Here is a 25734-nt window from a genome sequence, read left to right on the forward strand (position 1 = left end):
CCTGTGGAAGCAAAGGATTCCTACTTGAGCAACTCTTGCTCTACCAAATAAGGAATGTTTCGGAGCTGGAGGGGAATGAAATACTAGTACACATGAGTCTGTAAATCTGATCTGAAGTGGATGAAAATACCCAGCTGTACACAAAAGGCCTTATCTGCCGAAGCATTTCGTAACAATGGCCAACAAGGACAGTAGATACATGGAGGATTATTTTTCTCCACTATTAGGTATTATTGTGTAGCCTAATGATACCAAAGATCTTGAAAACTAAACTACACTGTCGTAACAGGCCATCCAATAACATGGGGGTTTTTAATAAAGTTCTATGACTGCTAAAATATCTAGTCCAATCTTGAGTAAACAAAGAATTAAATAAAATGGTGCAGAATTTGAAGTGAGGGCTTTGGAAACTCAGGTCTCAAGGCATCATAACTCTAAATAGCTCTCTCCGATTGCAAATATAGCAGCAATGATGTGTTGTAAGACCTGAAGAAAACTAAGAAAAACCTACCTGAAAAGGTATGCATTTAAGCTACATTTAGGTTAGGAATAATAAAAATACACAGGAAGCAGTCTTAGTCAGTTGTATGTCACTAAATAAAAAATCTACTTCATAAAGAAAATAACTTGGCACTGTAATGAGAAAAGTCAAATCATGAATATTCAACAAGTATTCCAAAAGACATTTCATATCTGAAATGTATTTAACATTTTAAGTGAGACAGAAACTTAACAGAAAAATTAACATCAAATACTGACCTTAAAGCATCTGATCACCTGCAACCAGAACCATCAAGCAACTGCATGATAGGTTGCTAGAAACACATAAGCAGTAAAACAAATAGTACAAACAGCTTTTCATAGTTTATCTTTGAAAACCGACAAGAACAGAACTAAGTAGACTGCGATTACAGAAATTCACACAAATATGAAATTATTTGATGCATTCCAAAAGTTATGCTGTGATGTCCTTCCAAAAAACAAAGTTTAAAAAAAATGGAGCACTAGAGCCAAAACAACAAACAGGTTTCAAAACATGATAGGTTATGAAACCGATTCACCCTGCTTATAACACGCATCTGGCTAACAGAAGTCACATTCTTATACTCGTTTTAAAAAAATGGTAGAAGACTTTCTGGTAGGTATATAAAACTTTGTACTAGAAGATTCTAGACAACCTTAAAGAACAGGATTTAGTAAGCAAAAATGTCTAAATAGTTTATTTGTATAATACTTAACCCAAAAGTTTGTGCAAGTTCCTGAAGGAGACATACTGTTCATGATAGGTACTGGACATTATTCCTCAACTTAAATGAAACAAAAACTGTTCCAATATAGAAATACTAATGCTTCTTCGTAATTTCTTTGCTGTGGAGTCCTAAATGGTGATCAACAATTACCGTTTCTCAAAGACAATAGCTGCAGTAATCAAACCCCAAATATTTGGGGAAGAAGGTTATCACTCTCCCGTAACCATGCTACCCCAACCTGAGGAAGTGATACACCTATATTGATCTATGCCCAAACTGTAAGAAATGTAACATTGAAAGTTCGGTCAGGTCTCAATTACAGCTAGAAAACTTAAGAATTCAAGATTAGACACACACACAACTAGTTGATCCAGAATCCTAAGAGCTTCAGAAGACAAAAAGGAAAGCAGGTCTTTACTACAAAGTACTTAGAAGAGTCAGGTGCAAACACAGAAGGAATCATACCATTAACCACAGACAAGCCCCATGAACCACTGATTAGCATTGCCTCCAGCCCTCAGAAGTATTCCAACCTTAAGTCTATCATCCACAATATGCTGTCATCTTCCCAACTCTAACCATCATCCCCTCTCTCGAAGTCTGCCTTCCATAAAACAAGACCCAATCAAGACACAAAAACTGTTTAATTAGATAGCCTCCTAACTCAACTATGCAATCACCACTTGAAATTTATTATTAAACTTGTTTTCTAATGTATTAATTGATTGGAAAACTTGGTAAGTTAGGTAAGTTTCCCTAAGGAACTTTACATTTGTGAGTGGTTAGTTTTTAAAAATTTATTTTAAGGAGAAAACAGAAAAAAAGTAAGTGAAACAAGAACCAAGTAAAGGAACAAACAGCTCTGAAAAACAGTACGCACAGCTAATTCTGATTTATTATTGGTAGTTAAGAATCTATGGAGCCCTCCGACTTTAGGACATGGTTTCAAAAAAGGAGTTTAAAGAATAAAGTCTGGGACTGGAGAGGAAAAAAAACCAGATCACTGTTAGAGCAAAAAAACATGCCTGTAACAGAGGTACCTACTAGCCAACAGTTCCAAGTGCATTTCCAGTTAAATGCAGCATTTTCCGCCTATCCAGTGCTTGGTAAAACACTCCTTCAGACAAAGATGTCAAAGAATATAGTTTATAAACACAGATCTAACATCATCATAATGAGTGGGGAAAGTTTAATAAATTTAATGTATTTTGCCTTCATGACGTTTTCTCTCAAGCTCTCTAGATAACACATGCTGTGCTAATGCCCCCAAAATACAAAACATGTAACCACCCACATCTAAAGAAAAACGTTCTAGTTATTAGAAGTTAGGTACACAATGGAAGTTGTCCGAAGCCTAAAGAGAAACCTCATATGCAATTTTATCAGTAGTTTCTCCTGACGGCAAAGGACGTTTTCCCATGCTTGTTACAGGATCACTCCCCACAGACACTCAAGGTCGTGTATCTGACTGGAACTTGCATATCATATTTGGATCTGCTGTCACACCTTAAAATGAGACTTGATAGGAATTGCAGTAATCACCTCTTCTTTTTTTAAAGTGTAACAAATGTTGTGAAAAAAAAATCTTCAAACAACTTCATTCATTGAGCTGTTATGTCTCTAAAATGTATTTTTAAAAGTCCATTGGAATATGGGGGGGGAAAATTCAGGCACTGTCAAGAAGCTGATGATGATCAATGACTGAGACAAACTCCTGTTTAGCTAATTAGAATCACTGATGAGCAATAATGATGTGAGCTAAGAATATTTGCAGACTTCTTTAGGATGAAAAATGGAGTAAAGAGAGGCTGTCAATTTGTACACATTCTAAGCTCCAATCAGTTTTCCCATGAGTAGTACCTATTTTAAATGTTTAACACAGATGCATTTAGCTACAAAAATTATTGAGATTCAGCTTCCCACAAAAATGAAGAAACTGAGAAAATATTCTTAAGCTTTTCCTCTGTTACGATTTTCTTCTTGTATTATGCTCTACTCAATTATACAAGACAACCTTCTTGATGTTTGGCACCATTTTACCGGCTTACCAGAAATGAAACATTAGACTACGAGGAAAGATTTATCTGTGAATGAGGTATGAAAACAGCAAAAACCTTAATACTTTAAAAATCAGAAGTTTGTTCAAGTTTCTACAAATCTTCAGCAAAAGCAGTATGAGCAAAGAGGTATCCTGTACCACAGGTCTTTATCAAACAAGCATTTAACCATTTGTCAAGAAAAGGTAACTTGGAGTCGTATAAAATTATGTCACATTTACATCAGCTAAATGAAAATAAATTTAACTAATAAATTGAATTTGCTGTTTACATGTTTCATGGAATACATCCTTTCAGTTTTACAATACGCTGAATTAAAAAAAACAACAAAAATCAAACAGAAAACCCCCAAACAAAAAAAAAACCAAAAAAACAAACATAAAAAACCAAACAAAAAAAGACCCCAAACAAAAAACCAAAAGAAACAGTAAAAAAAAATATAAAAAGAACCCAAACAAAACCACAAACAAACAAACAAAAAAACCCCACCAAAATGTCCCAAACCCAAAAACATATCGACAACTTTGGTCTTAAATAGAAAGTTAGGAATAAATACACTGCAAACTTTGAACAGTGTGGTAAAACAATAGACTGCATTCTAACAGTACACCTCTACCTACAATAAACTGCTTCGAGAAACATTGTTACTTTCGAAAGACATTTCATTGATTCTAAAGGGCTGCAGAACTAGAAAGGCTATAAAATATCAGTTTGCGTGATGCAGTTTAATTTGATTACCTTATTTCCTTGTCCTCCAACCTCCAAGTATATTACAGACTTCCAAAATTCACATTCTGTTTGTATTAAACAGATAATTAATCACCCACGTGCAAAGTGAAGTTGTAGAGCACAGACTGTCAATGTTATAGTAAATATGGAACCAATATTGTAATTACTGTGTACAGTCACATTCCTGTGATTGCACAGTCGGTGGTTAGCAGAAACAGAGCCTATGCCTTAATCTTCCTAGAAGAAACTTTAGAGTGTTAAGAACTAATTAGTTAAGAACTAATAAAAAAAAAAAGCTCTTTTCATTTAATCAAGAGTTTAATTTCACCTAAGATTCTAGAAGATCCTTTATTTCTTCCCCTTATATCCCGGGATACACCTATTTTCATTTCTTTACAAAAATAATTCAAGATCTAATAACAAATGTTAAATGAACTTGTTTCCTTAGTAAATTATCTATGGAGCCAGTTCTATATTATATGATATGTCTCAAAATGAAAAGGCATCATTACAAAAACATAAATTTTCTTGAATCTCTAACTTGATTGATTTAATTCATTAGATGATGTATTAAGGAATAAACCTCTCATTTTAAGCATATGATGATGTCTTATTTTAAGCAACATCTATAAAATACTAAACATATTTTTACACTAAAGTAGTACAAAAAATACAGACATTTTTGCCCAGTAATTTTGCAAACATTTTTCATCTCAAATACGCAAGTCTTTTACAGTGTTCAAAATATCAGCACTTCAGAACAGACTGCTTTAACATCTGCACATCACCAGGGTTTCCTCCAAGGATTTTTAAATGATGCCTGCCTGTGCTGAATAAAGTGCTAACTTGCACCTTGCATTTCAAACTGTGTCCTGAGCAGCCATCCAGTTGGTACAACACCAGCTGAATTCCCAGAGGCCACTGTTCAATCAGGCTTGACTGCAATTATCATGTCAATATTTTGTGCTCCGATATGCAGATATGCACACATGCAAACTGCATAATACCTTCTTCTCCATGGAATGTTGACTTATGTTCAACGTTCTGAGAATTTTTAATGAAAGAGGGTATTAAAGTTTCATTAACTGTAGAAAATCACAATTATTTGACCTTAGCCAGAAAGGTTGTACTCTTACGTTGTATTATTCTATCCACTGTATTGAGTGATAGTAACTAGGCAGTCCATTGTATTTTAAATTCAGAGTGACAAAATGGTAATGGCTTACATCTTGTTTACATCATTGTCCTGCTGTGATGGTGTTTCCTGTTAATTTGTAAAAGGGTGTTTTAAGTAAGCTTCTGCACAATGTTTACCATCCCTTCAAAAGATGTGAGATACAGATTTTTAATTTTTTCAATTAACGTAGGCGATCTACAGCATTCATTCATACAGCACATTCACTTATTCTTTTACATTAAATGTACTTGCCATTTTCAGTACATCTGCGTATCTTCAGTCACTGAAGAATCTATGTCAACCTGTTCATGTTTCTTCCACAATTTGCTATTCACAGGATGCTGCAAACCACAGCGTAAGCTCCTGTAATTACCTTTCCAAAAATTCTTTGCTTATTTTTGATCTCTTGCTTTTCGGCCATATTTTTGTCCATCTGTTCACCTTTAGACAGATGTAACTCCTCAGCAAGAAGAACAAAAAAACATTGGCAGTAACATTGAGGTTGCCACTGTTTCTTAAGAGTGGCCTGAAATGATAAATCCATTCTTTCCCTTTGTTAAGACCTGCCATACAAAGCATACTTGAAATTTAGATGCGGAAAAACCTCTTCGTAAGGCAGGCTTGCCAAATGTATTACCTAGCATAATAAAATCCCCATGTACATCTACCAAGTCTTATATCATTGCCACAGTTTGATCATTAATGGATCCTGCTACATCCCCCTTCCAGAAGAAAGGAAAGGAGTCAGCTAGAAGCCCTAGAGGAAAATTAAGTCTGTTGACTTGTCAAGATTTCATGTACTATAGAAGGAAGAGTCTTAAAGCAGAGCTCTGAAGTCTGCAAAAATACTTCAAAACATTTCATACTCTCATCTGAACCCCAACTCCACTTCAGTTTACACATGCATTTACCTAATAAAAGCTATTTTCTAGCACCTTTTTTTTTAAATCATAAAAAAAAATCTTTCAAAAGGCAGCAAACTAGAAATAGCATATTCTTTACATAATACTGAGATCAATAGTATTTAAAGTAGCTGGAAAGTATACTAACATGAGTAGTAGTTTTACAATGGCTTGTTTGAAAATACCTGGAGGCTTTTACATATCCCAAAGGCATTTCTCATTTGCACAGTAAAGATAATTTTTTGTTTATATCTGAATATTAAATTGGGAATATAGTTACAGTTATCCAGCAAGAACTGCAAAGACTGCTGAAAAGTATAATATCATTGGTGTATTACAGGAATCAGCAGCATAGCCATAAAAAAGTACAAGTTGCATTTTTACTATTTTAGGGCAGGAGAACTTCTATTTTGGGACCATGAAAGCATTTGAAAATAACAGACAAGTAATGGCAAGGTACTAGTAATTTCCCCCTACATCCCCCAAATTATGTCTTTTACATTTTCCTGGTTTGTTCAGAAAAAGATAATATAAGGAATTGTCTAATGCCATAAATATAAATTACCTTACTGTAAAACTAGTACTGCCCACTCCTAATACGTATTTTCTTTTCTTCATCACACATCTGTAGTTTAAGTTGTAATGTTCTAAGTGAAAATTTTGTCCTGCATCTTTTTATTCTTGTCACTGTAATCTCATGAAGAAAGCCTAGCTGTCTCTTTCATCAGTTTAATGAATGAAATGCACTGGACAATACTGTTTGTTTCTTTATGTATATATATATGATCTAGGATACACATGCCTATGCTTTCATAGATTCTGTCTGCTTCCATTACATATCCAGCTTATGATCTCGGGCCGTCTCTAACAAAGATTTGGTGGGGACTGAACCATTTCTTGGTTATGGAATTTTTGGTGGAAAGAACATACTGGAAAAATGAAGCTATGTAAACATTGATGGTACCCATGTCACAAGAAGCAAAAAAAAAAAGGTTTTAATCCATTCCATTCTGTTTGTCTCTATCTCAAAATCTCATAATAAGCACAAGCAAGACAGAAAAAGTTATGAACTTGAATATGACTGGGTCTCTGTTGTTCCTAATATAGGTGAGAAGGAAAAATAAATTCTGTAAGACTTAAATGGCTTTTATCAGATTTTAGTGTAAATTCTCAATTTCCAGCTCATCTGATACAACTGTGTATAATATAGAAAAAAATACTGCAAGCAGCAGAGATCCTCCCAAGTGACATGCTTCAGGAATCATTTTAATTATAACAGTTATTTGATCATCCCACTCTTTTATACTCTTTAAACCCACGTATTTTTCCCAGATTAACAAAGCCAGAAAATCTGTTGTCCTGTAATCTTCTGTACAGCAACCGTGCTAGATAACAGATTCCCTGTAAAGCTAATCAATGTACTGGAACTAAGATAAACTGATACTATCATAAGAAAGTATTATTTACTCCTACAAGGTAGGGAATAAGACAAAAACTTTTCTGAAAGGATGAGAGTGTGAAGAGGTACAGTCATTAAACTGAAGCTACTTAGGAAATCATTATAGAAAGTAAAACCAGGAAAAGTTAGGATAGAATACATGGGGCTGTAATTTGGTTGTGCAGAAGGTTCACAGGTAAAGCTGGGCTAGAAACTATTTCCAAAGCAGCAATTAGACCATTCTCAGGAAAAAGAGATGAAGCTACATCAATTAAAGAGAAAAATACACACTATTGGTACATCTGTCAAATCAAAGCAACCCCAAAGTTCAAAGTTGTGATTAATAAAACTCCTATATACTGAATGGGTTTTATCCAAACCTATTCCAGGATTTTCAGGAGTAATGATAACACCTAAAAAGAAGCTGTGGAAGCAATTTCTTCTTTCTTAATTCCGTAATTCAGAGACACATGGAAAAGCTGTAATATAAATGTATAGCCCTGAGTTCAAAAAGGTTCTAAACCATTAGCGTAATTCTAAAAGAATAGAGGACATAAAAAAACTAGAGAAGCATGTTAACAGAAGTATGTTGGGCAGGGTTTCACACACCAGTCACCAGTGCCTCTATACAGTACAAAACACATACAAAAAAATTTCAGCTTATTATCTTGCTAGTGTGCATCAAGGTGGTATATAAGAATGCCATATTCATTGTAACAATCAGGATAATACACAAAATTACTAATTTCTGTTCCAAATAAAGCATAAAATAATTTAAAGCAAGAGACAACTATCACAAAAATATTCCTAGACATGAAGAATAAAAAACAAAGAAGAGAAACTGTATCTTATATAGGCATACAATTCAAGAACTCCAAATAATTAATTTATTGAACATTATTTAAATGTATACTTTCCAACATGTCTATGCTTCAATTCATCCCGATTATTTTTATATGCAACATTAATAAAGAATGTTAGTAAGCCTGAACACCTTCTGCCTTCTTAAGCTTCAGGTAAAAGAACTACAATTTTCCACATTGTTCAGCTATCTATAAAATGTGGTTAGGACAATAAAGTTTTTTAATATTTTCAATATAATTGTGCTTACATACATGTAATGTATGTTTACACATATTAAATACTGTATTTATATATTTTAAGCAGTCCTCTCATTTTTTTTTAATGTTTTATGAAGGAAGATCAATTCTACCACCACTGTCCTCACGGAAACATAACCAAATCTCATTAGGAAACAAACCATTATGATTTTGCATTTCAACATACATGAAGGATGCTATAAATCTGTGCATCAGTCTCCATCATATATGAAAATTATTTCCCAAATCAAACATACAAACAGTAGTAAAAATAGTATACTGTCTCAACAGCCAAGCTACTACTCCCTGCAGTTAAGTGTCCCAGTACAAAGCCAGCAGTTACTCGATACCATTGGTGACCATATGTGAACTCCCCAATAACAGCTGTCTTAAAACAAGATGCATGTCCTCACACCATCACTGTCTTCCTCTAGATATGAATCCTTTAGAATATCAGCTCTGGTTCCCTTATCACACTGCATTCTTGGACAAAAATTTTCATTGCTTTATACTAGGCAGAACATGGGACAACACTATAGCAAATAGTGACTGAGAGGAGATCTCATCGACACATACAAATATCTCAAAGGTGGGTGTCAGGAGGATGGGGCCAGACTCTTTTCAGTGGTGCCCAGCACCAGGATGAGGAGCGGTGGCCATGAAGTAAAGCACAAGAAGTTCCACCTCAACATGAAGCGGAACTTCTTTGCATTGAAGGTGGCAGAGCACTGGAACAGGCTGCCTGGAGAGGTTGTGGATTCTCCCTCTCTGGAGACACTCAAAACCTACCTGGACACGTAACCTGTAAAACCTGCTCTAGGTGACCCTGCCTTGGCAGAGGGGCTATACTAGATCTCCAGAGGTCCCTTCTAGCTGTAACAATACCATGATTCTGTGAAATGCACTCCCAGCTAAAGAAATTAATGCTATATTTTCACAAGTGAAAGAACATGTACAGATGAAGTCCAGAAAGGAAAGATGTGAACAACGAAACATGCCTTCTAAGATCAAAGCACTGAATGGAAACTCAAAGGAGCCAGGACCCCTCATGAATCTATAAAAAGCTTCAAGTAAAAATGGCATGCCACTTAAAAAAGTTAAAATCCCTTTTTTTTCTTTTTAAAAAACCCCAATTTTTCATTTCAAAAGAGGAACTCATGGCACCCTAAGATAATCAAGTGTTTCAATTCTGACAGCCAATTCATTCACATTCTCCTTATGTTTGGCCTACAAAAATTCTGAATTCGTAAGTATTAGCATTACAAAACAATCAACTGCATACTGTGATAATTAACTAACATTTATAGGAACCAGATAACAGTTAGTATCATGAAGAAATCATCACCGTTACTATCCTCAGAGAAATAAGCTGCAGAAGTAAGATCCTGCTTGTCTGTGTTAACAGAGAAGGAAGCTCCTACAGTCAGGTAAAAGTTCTTCCCCCAAAGTGTGGCTGGGCACTGGAACAGGCTCCCCAGGGAAGTGTTCACAGCACCAGCCTGAGAGAGTCCAAGATGCAATTGTACAATGCTTTCGGGTACCTGGTGTGACTCTTGGAGTGTCCTGAGCAGGGCCAGGAGTTGGACTCAATGATCCTGACCTCTTCCAACTCAGCATATTCTACGATCCTATGATAGTTATCTCTTCTATTACCAAGTCCTAACTTTTCACTTCCTTAAGAATTCAGACAAACATAACTTACATATGTAACTGTAACCCAACAGCTTATGACACTGGAAAATTACCAGTCATTTACCTCCTCCTGCTCTTCCAACAGGAAAACAAAATATTGCAGTACATTTATAATTTTAAAAATGTATTCAACGGCAGTACAGCAATCTCAGTGAGAACAGATTTTAAAGCAAGCGTCAACTAGCACAAAAAAAGGAGAACTTGTATTCTAGGCACTCTTCACAAAATTTAACTATTAAACTTTTTCAACACATTTTTAGAATTCTACATAGTTCTCAACTAGAAAGATAAAGAATATGGTATCAGCGGGGGAGGTTGGTTGCTTTTTGGTTTTAGTAGCATGTTAAATCTTCAAACTCACCTTTCCACAACCAAGCTGACAGCTCGAGTAAGATCTGGTTTTGACACTTGGAGATGTTTCCAAAGAGACCACACAAATTATTTATCAGCCTTAGAAATAGGAAAAAAAAAAAAGACAAAAACACATTACATATATAATGCCTTTTACAGACAAAAAAAAGTTATACTGAGCATATTCAAAACACAATTATCAAAAAAACTCTATTCTAGTGAGAATTCCCTGCAAGTTACTCACCGTTCCATGAATGACAAAAACACAGCAAACAGGTCTCTTGAATAAATAAAGTTTTAACCGTACAGAATTTTGAAGTAAAACAAACACCTACAATCAACATTAAAATAGTATGCAATGCAACATATGGCAGCAGAAAGTATATTATTCAAACAAGCTGCCTTTTGCTATATCTATTACTGTTATTGACACAACTTCTATTAAAAACTAAGTCTGGAATACATGCTTCAACATTAAGCTTTACCACATGCAGCTCTTTATTTTAAAATATGCAGTAAAACAGTCTTGTAATACACACTCATCTAACCTGCATACATATGTATGCAGAAGTTTCTGAACAAAAACCTCAAGTGAGAGCAAGAAATACAAACAGACTTCATAAAGTTTGTGAAAACTAGATGTCAGCTAAAAGCTTTCCCACATTTGTGTTTTTACCACACATAAGTTATATTTTTCATTGGTGTCTTCCTATTCCAATATGATTTTATTACTGGAAGCACCAATATTAGTTATTTTACAATCCAAACCCATGTATTAATTATATAAAAATGTTAGGGAAGAAAAATAAAATCCAGCAAAAGATGAAGACCAATAAGAAAATATATGTACATAAACCATTGTCCAGACTAGGATGAAACCTACTCAAACAGTCTAACATAAAATTAGGAACTAATAAGCCAAACCCATCATATTGGCAGCTAGGCCTATTCAACAGGCAAAAATAATGAGAGTGCAGCTATGTCTACTAGTTTTTTGGAAACAGGATCATTTAGACTAGAAAAGACATTTTAGTCAATGCATCCAGCCAGTAACCTAACATTGCCAAATCCACCACTAATCCCTAATGTCATATCTACATGTCTTTTAAATATCACCAGGGATGATAACTCCTCCACTTTCCTGGGTAGCCTGTTCCAACACCCGACAAGAAATTCTTTCTAATGTCAACTCTAGATGTTAAAAACTAAATTGCCAAAAAGATCTTGCAATTCAAGACCATTATCAGCTTATGCAAAATGCACTACACCAGAAAGAATTCATCTTTCTTAAAAGCAGAAAAATTTCAGCTGTCTTTCACGGGCTGTGAACAGCTTTTAAAATGCTGACTGTTTCTTGAATTTCAAACAAAATCAAACAATTAACTAAAATCTTCGTACAGAAAGAAAAGAGGAACAAGATGTTTTTAAAACACTTGAAAATACCACAGTCCTCCTCTATCCAAATTGGGTTACTAGTGTAAGGACTCTTCAAAACCAAGTGAACCTGCTGTATGCAAACAAACAGTAACTAACAGTTACTATCAGTATTAGTTACCATTAGTAACTGTTAGTTAACTAAACAAAAACTATGGTGCACTAAGGTGCACGACCACATTCAATTTTTGAAGAAAGGTAACACAAAACCTAAACTGTACACCATATAATTAATACCTCAAATGACTTTGCATCAGTATCCAAGTCTTTTTTCAATACAAGTGCTAAAAATAGTTTAACTTTCAGCTCAGAATTAAGTTTAAAGATAAACACTAAGCACCATATTAATTGAGTCACTAAGTAAAAAAAAAAGGACAACCTCTCATTTCGTGCTGTCACCTTACGCACTTAGTACACTGAATTTTTATGTACCAGTGGGAAAGACCATAAAAAGTGTGCACTTGTTTCACGTCCTCAAAATAAAAGGCACCATCTCCTGAAAATGCCTTGCAAGGCCACCTGAAGAGCTACAATGTGTGCAGACTGTGAACCAGGCATGGCCTACTGCTTCTTCTCAAGCAGAAACAGAATGAAAAAATAAAAATGTTTTTCAGATTTGGAAGAACTGCTGCAGCCTTCCAAAAAGCATTAGGATCTACACAGAAGCCAGATTCAGAATAATTTTAACATCTAAAACAATCTTGTGTTTATGGCTGGCAAGTCAGGGGGGAAAACAAACAAACAAAACGAACACACAGAAAACAAGCCACAAAGCCAGACTAAACCTCACTAAACAATTGCAAAGAAAATGTGATTTCTTTTTAATTATTTTGAAGGACATAAAATCAGTATTCTTACAGCCTCTATGACACTACTTTCACAGAACCAATCAGGTTGGAAACAATCTCTGAGATCATTGAGTCCAACCTATGACCTGACACCACGATATCAACCATAGCACTGAGTGCCAGATCCAGTCTTTTTTTAAACACCTCCAGGGACAGTGACTCCATCACGTCCTTGGGAAGACCATTCCAATGCCCAACCATGCTTTCAGAGAAGAACTTTTTCCTAATGTCCAACCAAAACATCCCCTGGCGCAGCTTAAAGCTGTGTCCTCTCACTCTGTCAGTGGTTGCTTGGGACAAGAGACTGACCCCCACCTGGCTACAGACTCCTTTCAGGCAGTCGTAGAGAGTGATATAAGGTCTCCCCTCAGTCTCCTTTTCTCCAGACTAAAACAGCTCCCTCAGCTGCTCCTCACAGAACCTGTGTTCTACACCCTTCACCAGCCTTGCTGCCTTTCAGTATAAGGAAATCCTTGAATCACAGTAACAGGAATAAACTCGGTATCTAGTCCAAGTTTAAAATAATTTTAATTCAAATTTCTCATCTGATCAGAAATACAGACAGCAGAAATGACATGAAAACAGTGTTTGAGCATTTTTATATATTTAAGACAGAATTCACTGTGTATTTTATACTAAACTACCAAAAATCACTAACAAATTAGTCTAAGGACCATGAAATCATTACAGCAGTAAGGAGACCCAATAGAACAAAGAAATACCTAATAGTATTCCACCTGAAAACACTCAGAAATCTTGAGTCAAGCAAATAGTCAAAAGTTTCTTATGCTGATTGATAACCTCATGGCTATGTTTCATTAGTTTTGCTTGCCTGTTTAAAGACTTGGATCTGCTTATAATCATGCTTCCTTAACTTTCCCCTTTACTGTCCTGAATACAAAACCACAGAAGTAGCTGTTGGGTTTTCAGCTTATTTTTTTATATATCAGAAGAGCTGAGACCCTTGGGCTTCTGTATGACTCTAAGAAGCACTATCAAACACCGGGAGACTCCCTACCAGCAGGTGTGTCTGCTTTTTGTCCTACCATGCAGATTCCTATACATTTCCAGTCCCAGCTGGGAAACAGCTTGAGCCACTCCAAGAACACGGAACAGCACATAACTTTCAGATACATACTTCTTAGCACAGCTTTCCTCCATTACAAAAAGCAAAGCCAAAAAAATTGGAAAACCACTTTAATAGGTATTTAATTGCTCCTAATGAACAAATACATAGTACATATATGTACAATAAGAGGGAAGTATTCACATCCTTCCTATAGTTTTTGATGAGTATACAGCACGTATTGAGCCTCTGGCAACTGAGTTTCTACCTAAACTTTGCAAAATCTCCCTTTGATAATATTAACACAAAAGATGAAGTTTCAAAGAACATTCCTAATAAAACACAAACACTCAGGTACAAACTACCTCTTTTAACTAAATAAGCACTTTGATTTAACCTCTAAATACCTGTAACTATTCCACAGACTACTTTAAAAGTTGTCCAAAGAAGAGTAGTCAGCCACAAATTGTACTCATGTCAGTGAAATTGCCACTCCTTACATAATTAAGTTCTGTAACACTTCTGTCTGTGCTAAAAGAACAGCAGATGAAACAACACAAAAAAACCTCATCCTAACTGTAAAATAAAAAATCTTCCTTGCAATAAGGAATATTGAATGGGCACTGAACAAACTTCAAAGAAACAGCTACACAGAACAGGCTAAGAGGTGTCCATTAAATAATAAATAAATAACAACAACCATAACCACAAAATACAAACGATAGCCTTCACAAATCCTTTGGAAGTAAGTGAAAAGTATCTGGAATTTCCAAAATCGCAAAACAATGATATTTCAATATATGTTGTTTATTTTTGATGATGACAAACTGGTATTTAAAGTTACTACAGGAAATTATGAATGAGCATACACAGAACTATAAAGCAATGCTGCAATTCTATCAACAGATATCCCAAATTAAATCATCGTATGCCTTTCACTAGGTACTCAATATGTACTTGAACTTCTCCAAATGCCCCAAGTGTGCTTCTGCCAAAAGAGTAAGGACGTAAATGCATCTTTAAAAATATGTTACCAACCAGTAAAGAAAAAAACCCAACTTAAAAGACAAAAACCCACAACTTCATCTGCAGTTAAAAATAAGAAAACTTTACTTCACAAAAAAAAAGTTTACACAGAAATGTACAAAAATTTTCATTATGACAACAGAATATTACTAAGAAATTAGTCAAGGAATTTTGAGTCATCATATGTGACTTTCTTACCTTTAACATGCCTAACATTTTAATAGTTATTTCATTTAAATCTAAGTAATATGATTAATTAAGCATTTTGTATAATGGAATGAGTATTAGTTAAAAATTATTACAGTTTAAAGACGAAAAGTCTTTTTAAGCTCTTGGCAGAATTCATGGACTTGGTAAAGCTCTTCCCTGAATGGCCCTGGGAGCCAAACAATTTCTATGGAAAAAAGACTGCTTAGACAGACTGAAGTTGGCACCGAAAAACACTGCAGCTGTCAAGGCCTGGGATGTATCAATCTTCAGCTCACCCGAAGAACATTCAGCCTACTCAAGTGCACGTTAACAGCTCAAGAGGTCAGCAAGAGTATACCTTGAACAGCTGAGATCTTATATAAAGTCAAAATACAGATGTCATTTGAAAGCTAGCAAAAATTACTCATTACTTACAACATTTCTAATGTCAGATAAAGATGCTCACCCTGCAATCAAGTTTGCATGCCAGAGCTAAAATACTCTGAAAAAAGAAAAGACAGGACATTGTGTATTCCCTGAAAAGTGACCTTTTTCCCCTCAGCCTACAGTGAAAGTGACTGTAGTTCATCATACCGAAAGACAAACAGAAATGCAGACTACCTTAAGCTTTGAAAGTGTTCTTTGCAAAATAAGCTGGATTTTTTTCTTACTGATTTCTACACAGCAAGCTCAGAAGCACCGACAAAAGATAAGCCATTAACAAGCGTTATATGGTATAACTACCTACAGCATGAGTATTTGTTTCCAAGTGGACCTGTGAATTTATAAAACATCAGCAGAAATGACAAAACGAAGAATGCCTCTGACTTACAAACAGGGAAAGACAAATATCCTTATTTAAAACATTTTATCTTCCTTTTGGAAGGGAACTCCAAGCATAAATATTTCACTGGCTATTTGATATCAAAAGTACCTAAAACTGTATCAATACTGCAGCTGTCTAATGGAAACTTAAAACCATAGAATCTTTTGAATATTTTTATACTGCTTTATCAAGGAGAATTAGCTGCCATCTTTTTTTAAAGTAATGATACTGAATTGCTAAAGTAAAACTTATAAACTAGCAGTGAAACAAGTATCAAAAGCATAGGCAGTATCTTTTTTCTTTTTTTATCTCACAGAAGCTATAGATTCATAGCAGTTTGGGTATTAAATTTACAAGTAAGTTTTGTTTTTTGTTTAGATGTATATCATGCACTATGTTGAGAACAAGGATAAACTGAAAAACTTCCCCTCTTCAACATAAATTCGTACATCAAGCATCTCAGTTACCTGCAATTTGAAATCAGTACTCTTTTGATGTTTCACTGTATTAATTTCTAAGCATATTAACTACTGTTAAGTGTTCCTATCATATCTTAAATCTTTGCAGCATTACAGTTTATTATTCACTTATTATTAGTCATCTTCTCAAATCTGGGAGAGAATACCCCCAGGGCAGAAAAATGACAAAACACAAACCCCAACCTCTTCAAAGTCAATCCAAACAACCTCCTCTCCACCCCCACCTCTCCAATCATCTCTACAAAAATAAAGGACACAAACTCTTATTTTAGTTCTTTAATCAGTCTATATCCCCAAGTGGGAAAATAAAACAGTTGGGAGGACAGAGGGAGCTATTGGTTTACTGTTAATTTTCAGTAAGAACTCTATAATAATTACATACTAAAAATTTTCTGTGTTATGAATTGAGTATTTCAAAACACATGATTGTCAGGTTGGAAAAATTTGTACGGGAATCAAAATACTACGTAGCATGGGGTGTGAGGGGGGAATGCACAAGATAACTTGGCTGGTATAAGCACTGAAAGCCCTCCAAGAAAATTTTTACTATGGATTGGTTTGGGATCCCCTAACTTCTGGGATAGGTTAGTACACTTCCAACTAAACAGCTAAGCCTTTCATCAAGCTGACTTATACACTTCACATGCAAGTGACAGACTTGCTTCTCTCTTGATGTCTCACAAGAAACTTTTAAACTTACACTGCTGCACACTGTCAGTTCAGACCTTCTTGACCCTGCTGTGCCAGTGTTTCTTTGTGTTTTCCAGTCACATATTACATTCCTAAATAAGTGGTATCCTCTTTACAACCCAGTCCTGCTGAGTGGTCACAACAAAAAATATTCTTACTTTTTAGAGAATCTATCTTTGAGGTGCTGTGCTTTTCAAACACCTACAAAGTCACCAGAAGATGGATTGGTAACTCACAAGAAAACTTAGAACTTTAGACACACCAGGCTCTTAAAATAATACTGTTATTTTTCAAGTTCACAGAAGTCACACACAGTACTGCACTGTTAACATTTAATTACCATGTAGAAATTTGGAAGAGGGATGTAGGTGACTCAACCAGACTGACTGCTTTTTTTAACAGATGTCATCAGCAAACAAGAGTACTTTCCCCCATCCCCTCAATTCCTTAATGTTGCAGCATAAGTGATATACAATCAACATGTATTATAGTAAAAAAGAAAAAGTTTCATGTATATTCCAAGCATAATTTTCCATTCAAAGAAATTCCTGTTACTTTGTCTCTATTGGGAGTTCTGGCAACAAGTATACATTTGATTTAAAAAAGGAAAAATGTAGTATACCGCTTTACTTACACTTGTGTGTAAACATACATACACACACACTCCTTTAGAAACAGAACTCTTACTCATTCCTCTGTTGAACACAAACAGGTACCATAAAAATAATATAGTGTTGTCACTGTTACGATGTCAATGCCCTAGAAGTGGTCTAACCAAAAATACCACCCAACTTATACTAAAAGATGCTGTCATTACACAATTTAATCATCATACTCTCAGATTTGTCCATCAGTGTAACAAAAAGACAGCAATGCACTTAACAGAGTAATTTTATTACATATTCTTAATTGACATAAATAATCAACTTATTGTGGCATCAATGGACAAGAAATACAAAGTATCTCCTGATGATGGCATAGTCAAAGAATTAACATCACCAAAGGCAAATCAGTAGCATCACAGGAGGCAGGGACAAAAATAAACATCCATTCACTGGTAGAAAGAACTTACTAGATAGACCTGGACCTATTACACACAATGCCACCCTCACTGAATAGCAAAAAGTAAATTACCTTCCTCTTCAGGGAGCATACAGGATGCTCTGCTTCTCTTCATTCACTAAAACAGCCTTCTACCAACAGTTGCTTTTTTTGTGAGTACTCAGCATTGGAGATGTGGCACTTAGTGAATGCAGGAAATCTTTTCAAAAAGGAGAAAATGTGAGAAATCAAAAGCTTTCTTTTAATCCCTTTCTAGACCAAGGATAAGATAAGTGTTCTGCCAGCTTTCATTTCAAGCTATAACTTTCTAAACTACTTCAATTAAAACTAACCGCAGTCATAGAAGTAATTTAGATGGGAGATGCACAGAATTGGATAGGACATGAATTTTCTAAGTCACATAACTGCTTTCTGTAAGCTCTACAAGTCTGAGAGTTACTGTAACAATTCCATCACTTACCTGAGAGCACAGGATAATTTAAAAGCTTCAGCACAGCTCTTAAGAGTTAGTTTTGTTTAAATGTAATGCTCTTAATTAATATAATCATAATGCACTTGTGACTTTCAATGCATTCAAGAATACAGGAACGCACAAATGATTTTATGTTACAGACAATATAACCATATGCATACATTTCGGTATATTCACTCTGAATTAACACGACTAACCAAGTGGGATTTGGGTCCATTATGTCAAGTGCATCTGAAATGACATTGTAATACTTTCCAAATCCTGTAAAACTGTGGACAAATAGGAGAATATTTGCATATCTTTTAAGTCATAAGTTAAACTTCAAATAGTTGAAACAGTGCACTCTTAATAACAGCAAAGCACAAGAAGACTATCTGAAGACACTCAAGAATAGCGTATCTCCTTCTCAAACCAAAATAGTTAGATGGGAAAGCTAGACCAGCTACAGTCAGTCACTCTCCTCTATGCTGAATCTGTAACTACATGGTAAACACAGACATTAAAGTGTGTTCTAGAGGCTTCCTCCGTGCATTTGGGAAAATTACAAAAGACTACATCTCTGCACATAAAATGCAACTTCCTTTACTGACAATAGCAATGGTTTGTTGCTCCCGTAATAGGCATTTTTTTGCACTCATGTCTATCTTATGGCAGTTGGACAAAGTCCCTGGTGACTGGAGAAAAGGGAGTTTCATGTCTTTTTTTAAAAAGGGTAAAAAGGATCATGGGAACCACCAATCTGTAAGCATTACCATGGTGCCTAGTAAAATCATGATGAATGCTATGACAAGTTGCATGGATGACAAGAAAGAGCTTAGAGACAGACAACATACTTCACCAAGAGCAAACCATGGCTGATAACCTAATGGTCCTATAAATGGAGTGATTACATCAGCAGATAAATGAAGTGCTACGGATGTCACCTACCTACACTTCCGTAAAGCCTTTGATACAGTCCCCCACAACATTCTTGCCATTTCATTGGAGAGCTAATGGGCTTGATGGATGGACTACAAGAAAAGTAACAATTGGGCTGGATGTCCCTGTCCAGAAGGTTACAGTGTACAGCTCTGTGTCCACATGGAAACCAATCATAAGTGTTTATACTGAGACCAGTACTGTTTAATATATTCCTAATTACATATTCATTATATAAACAGTACCAAGCTGAGCAGTGCAGTTTCTAAACCAGTAGGAAGGGATGCCATCCAGAGGGAGTGACACTGACAGGTACCGCCGCTCTCTCGAGCTCTGCAGCTTCTGTGCCGGAGTGCGAGGTGTAGCGATCTCTAAAAGGCATCTCCAAAGCGAAGCCGCTTAGCAGGATCGGCTACACACACACGCGTACATGCACAAACGCACGGATATCTCCAGTAATATGGGTCGATGGCAAAGAGGCAGGAAGGGTCTTTGCACAAATTTCCACAGGAGTAGTTTATTGCTTCTACACTGGAAAGGGTTTTAGAGGCAAAGACCGAGAACAGCAGAGCGTCTAGTTTTAAGTACGGGGGCTGAGGGCACAGGGGTGGTACAAAGGCGGGACTAGGACAAGGAAGCCAATGGGAAAGCTCTGGAGGAGTGGTGAGGGGCAAGGGCCAATGGGGGAAACAGGGAGTGGAGAACTTCCGGGGACAGGGGACATATAAGGTATAGAGGGGATGGAGAGGCTCACGAGCCAACCAAGGGAGCAGAACTGGGGTAGATTAACATAACAGAACAATGCATCCTGGGAGAAGCCTTTGTGGTTACCCTAACTGGAGGAGGTTCTTTTGGTACTAGGGACTTACCAAGAACTCTTTGTCCTCTGTACCACAGGCCAACCAGCCACCACAACAGGCTTGCAAATCTCAAAGTTGAAACAAGGCAAAGTGCAAGGTCTTGCACCTGGGTTGGGCAAAGCCCAGTATCAATACAGACTGTGGGATGAGTTGATGGAGTCCTGTGGAAAAGGAGTTGCATGAACTGCTGGACAAAATGCTGAACGTGAGCATGCACTTGGAGACCAGAAAGCTAACTGCATCCTAGGCCCACCAGGTCAGACAATTCTCCCTCTCTAGTCTGCTTCTGTGAGACCCCACCTGGAGTGCTGTGTCCTGCTCTATGGACCTCAGCATGAGAAAGACATGGCCACATCAGCACAGGTCCATAGTTGGGCCACAAAACTGGTCAGAGGTGTGGAACACCCTTCCTGTGAAAACAGGATGCAAGAGTTGGGTTTGTGCTGCCTGGAAAATGCATACAAGGGTCCTGATTGCAGCCTTCCAATATCTAAAGGGCTTGTAAGAAAGATAGAATTTACCAATGCCTCAAGTAACAAAAGGGTCAACAGTTTTAAACTGTTCCTTTTTCAATTTAAAAATATTTAAATTTAGATTAAGTATAGATTCAGATTGAACATAAGGAAATGTGGACAACAAGGTGGTGTGGCAACCGAAGAAGATTGCAGATCCCCCCATCACTGAAGTGTTCAAAGACATACTGGGTAGCGTTTTAAGCAACATGACCTACTGAAAGACATTCCTGGCCAGGGAGGCTGGACTAGATGATCTTTAAAGGTCTTTCCAACCCAAGCTATTCTGTAACTCTGTAATCTCTATACCAAATTTTGAATTCCCACTCGCATGTTGGGGGCAATTTGAAATATTCACACACAGACATACTATGAATAGGTAACTACTTTATGAAGCACAAAAATATACGTTTTTAAAAAATCTCACTTTTAGTTCATCTTCAGTTTTACTTCTATATTCTAAACCACTATTTTTCAAAAGGAATGCCAGGTATGAAAAAATTTCATTACATTTAACTAAAATTCGTCAGAAGTAAAAAAAAAGTAGAAGAAAATAAACGTAGCTATTCAACAACGGTACTTCTACATATAATACATAAAGAGTAAGGCCTCTATTAACAACACCTGTACTAATCAGACTCATGTGATTTACACTCCTTATGGCAAAATATAAGAGTATAAAATAACAAAAAAACCACCCAAAGCACTAAACAGCTGGCATCCCTTGGCACCAATAAATATGTGGTCTTGGCTTAATCACTAATAAAAGAAATTAGCATTTAATGAACGGAAGGATTAAACACTTTGCTCCATTTTGAAAGAACAGCATGGATATCAACAATTTATCCACAAGAAATATTGACACACTCAAATTCTCATATTGGTAGTTTACAAAAATTTCAATTTTGGTCACAAAGTTGGATGGGTAAGAACAAAGTAGACATAAAAATACAACACCATGGAAGAACTATGTTTTCGTGTTCTGTTTTTTGAAGTTTTTTTATTTATTGTTACTTACACTTCTCAGATATTGATTAAAAATATTTCTAATATGTATAATCAACATGCATCTGCAATATCTAGTCATCTATTATGAAGCAACACAAAGTCTTGACGTGTTAGTTAATATATTTTTCATGTTTATGTATAAATAAAGGAGGGGGGTGATAAAACTACGTATAAATCAAGAGTATCATGGTTACTTTATTTTCAGTGGGTGTCCTGGATATTAAATTGGTCCAGAATAAATAAATGTGCCCTTTCTTTCAGCTAATGAAATATTTTCTGTTATCAGTTCTAGTGATGGCAAACAGAACATTTTACAACCCTCCCTGATGCAGAAAGTGATCAAAACAAGACAGTTCCACTACCCGCAAAGAACTGTTCTTTTTCTGCAAGCACATTATAAAACAGGACATGAAGATCAAAATGGACCTATGCACAGCTCTTCACAATAAGCAGGAAACACAGCATGAAACAGGGCAAAAAGCAATTGAAATCCCTGCCACTCCACTTCCCACAAAGTAGCAGCCATCTTTCTTGATCCTCTCTTACCCAAAAATGCCTAGAGATATACATAGTCCATTCTTTCCAATCCTTGGTAAGAAAGAGAAGCAAAAGCAGCAGCAGCTACAGGAAGATCTCTTTATTCCCCATTTGTATTTACCATCTTCTGACAAAGTGTCAAAATGCTACTGGTGAATCTGCTACAGCAGAATCTTCAACAGATTACTGATCAGTTCCTAACTTTTTGACTAATGGTGAACTGTCGATGTTTTAATGGATAAACTGCATTTGTAAAGTGAAAACCATACACAGTATGGTTTCTTTGACTAAACAGTATGGTCTGCAGACTGCTGGCAGTTGACAGACTGTACTTTTTGGGCTAAGATTATAAACTGTGCAGAGTACCATGCAATGGTGTACTTAATTCCTAACACAGAGAAGGATTTTTAACTTTTTAACAGTGATTATAACTATCACTAACAGAAAAGGCAAATGAGTTACAGAAAATAACATTAACAAGACCTCCCTAAAAATAGTACACATATTTTTATGCAGGGAAAAAAAAAAAAGCAAAAGAGCAGTTCAGTTTTGGTAGAACCACAAGTTTAGAAAAGTCCTCAGTTAGGAAAACACAGTATCATTTTAGCAGAAAGACATGCCATATTACCTTTGAAATCAGAGCTGCAATCAGCAAAATGAAGACTGATGGTGTCTTGGGTTTTTTTGAAACTAATAATGGGTAAATTGTTAAGATATTTGTTTGAAATCAAACCAGCGTTTTCAACAAATAGAGAGATCCTAGGCTGGTAAATAAAAACTAAGCTAAACAAATAAAACTCTTCTTGTGAGTCCACCAATAGCATAAGTAAAACCAGAAGATGATGTGCTTGCTTCTTCCAACTTTTTGTATTACCGTCAATATAGGACACTCTCTTGGATGTGGAAAACCCAGTCCAGAATCACTGTCTTGTTCAAATCAACGATTTAAAGTAGTTTCCCATCACAAAATGCCTGGAAGAATTATTCCTATCTTTTCCGTTACAGAAAAGGGAGGCATGAAAGTATCTATTCTAGAAAGAACCTGAGAGCTAGGACATCAATCATCAATTTAGCAATGCAGATTATTTTACATCAAATGAAGTATCTTTCACCACAAGAGACTTCCCTGCAGGACAGCAACCAAGGACTATGCTATGAATCTTTATAGACCAAACAGGTGGTTTAAAGAAATACACAGGACTAAAGAGAAAGCACATAAAGCTAAAGAAAGTGATCTTGGCTCAGAAACTCCACCCATAGAATGAGCTTCCAGAGATACAACATTTTATCCCCGTTACAAAAAAAAAACCAAACCAAAAAACACAAAAACCAATAAAAATCAAAACAAGCACAAACAAAAAAAAAAAATCAGAAAGAAACTAACCAGACTAATTTCTTACACCAGGAGCCACTATGTTTTTCAAAAACAGCATATCCATCTGCCCCACCCCCAAAAATACACAACAGCAAGGGAAAACAAAAACTCCTGAGAATAATAAGAACATAGGTACTGAAGATCTTGAAATTTTGAAGTGGTAGGCAGCAGCATAAAACCCTGAAATAGAATGCAGCAGTTAACACAAGCAACAGAGACAAGATGTGACATGCCTTAATATTTGACCTTTGTCTTTCCACTGCCCTCCAACAATGTCAAGCCCATCACAGAAGTGTAACAAGGTGCCAAAGAAAACAAGATATTTAAAAATAAAAAACAACTTCCTGCTTTCTTTTCAGTTGTTTTCTGGAACCAAAACTTGATTTCTCAAGTAATTTTCAAGTAAAATAAGAAGATGAGCCACTGAAATTAAAAATAATTACAAAATGTCTTATTGCAGACACAACCATAATTTTCCCAAAACAGCATACTATAGAGGCACACCTCCTTAGCTTTAGACAAGGCTTCTCAGTAGACAATCTGGGAGATTTGGACTATTTTCTTAATTTTGCTTTCTCATTTTTGCCAATTCCACCACAGAATTATACGTCAACATCAGTTTTCAGAGTGACTGCAACAAAACTGTACTTTTAACAGGCCCTACTCCAAGATCTTGCTTATTATAATTGATGCTCCTACAATGGTTTGAGTAGTATTAAAGGAAATATCAAATACTACCAAGCTAAGCTGCAGAAGTCAAGACTTAGTAGTAGAACCTCAGCTTTAGAAACAAAGAAAGGAACAGAAAAAAAAAAGAGGAAGTATTAAAAACACCATACATGGCTCTGTAGGCACCTTTACTTTGTGGGAATTGTTGCCTTAAAAGAACAGAGTAAATGTGAATAAAAATCTAGTTTTGAACATAAAGGCCACCATCCTGGATGACTAGAAGAGTCAGGTTCTCCAGAATTCTGTCAACATAAAAGAAACAACATCCAGAAGTAGATGCCTGGAATAGAGCAAAGCTAGCATGCACAATACTTCCACTAAAGCTCAGGAGCTTCACTAGCCAAAGAAGGCTCTCATGTATTTACCCGAAAGACCCCATATCAATGGGTTCCCGTTCCAGGAAAAGACTTCATTTCAGAAGTGCAGTTTATGTGACAGTGAATGTAATAGCCCAAGAAGGTGTGTAGAAGAGAAACATGACATAATCTATTCAGATGCTAATAAATCTGTATGTTGGATACATACCTGTTTGCTAAAACTGTTCGGTTTAGAACCGATTAAAACTGTAGCCTCAATCATTTAATAAATGTCTTTTTTTCTTTGGAAAAAAAAGATATCCAAAAACCAACAGATACTTAAGACTAATCCTTTGGTTCTGATACACCCTTAAACTATTAAACTAGATTTCAGCTGGAAAGGTTTTTTTGCAAACACAGTTTACGAGCCTGTTAAGGAAAAGGAAACGGACTTGGGCAATTTTATCTAGTTGCTGGATGAAAAGTTAACACCCTCTCAATAACATCTTTCTAAAGACATTTACATAGCTTTTCTATCTAAAATGCCTGCTAAGGCAGTCTGTGAAGGAGATAACCCTAGCCAAAAGCATGGGATAGAGGACAAGGAAAATCTTAGTAGAAACTGAAACACATTTACTGTGATACACCTCCACAGGTTGTCCTGAGGGATTGCAGTCTCCAGGAATGGACATACTCAAAACTTAACTGGGC

The 25734-nt window shown here is 36.0% G+C and overlaps 1 protein-coding gene across 1 annotated transcript in view; it reads right to left on the reverse strand.

The window, feature by feature from the left end:
• The window catches only part of CNTLN (centlein), a 183597-nt gene extending 172042 nt beyond the window's left edge, over window positions 1–11555 (reverse strand). Inside the window, 2 exon segments of the mRNA XM_032097108.1 lie at window positions 10707–10795; window positions 11547–11555. Of these exon segments, the coding sequence (XP_031952999.1) occupies window positions 10707–10795; window positions 11547–11555 (98 nt within the window).
• Window positions 11556–25734: the final 14179 nt, after the last annotated feature.

The sequence above is a fragment of the Corvus moneduloides genome, chromosome Z (assembly GCF_009650955.1).
Source record: "Corvus moneduloides isolate bCorMon1 chromosome Z, bCorMon1.pri, whole genome shotgun sequence".
Classification (NCBI taxonomy): Eukaryota; Metazoa; Chordata; class Aves; order Passeriformes; family Corvidae; genus Corvus; species Corvus moneduloides.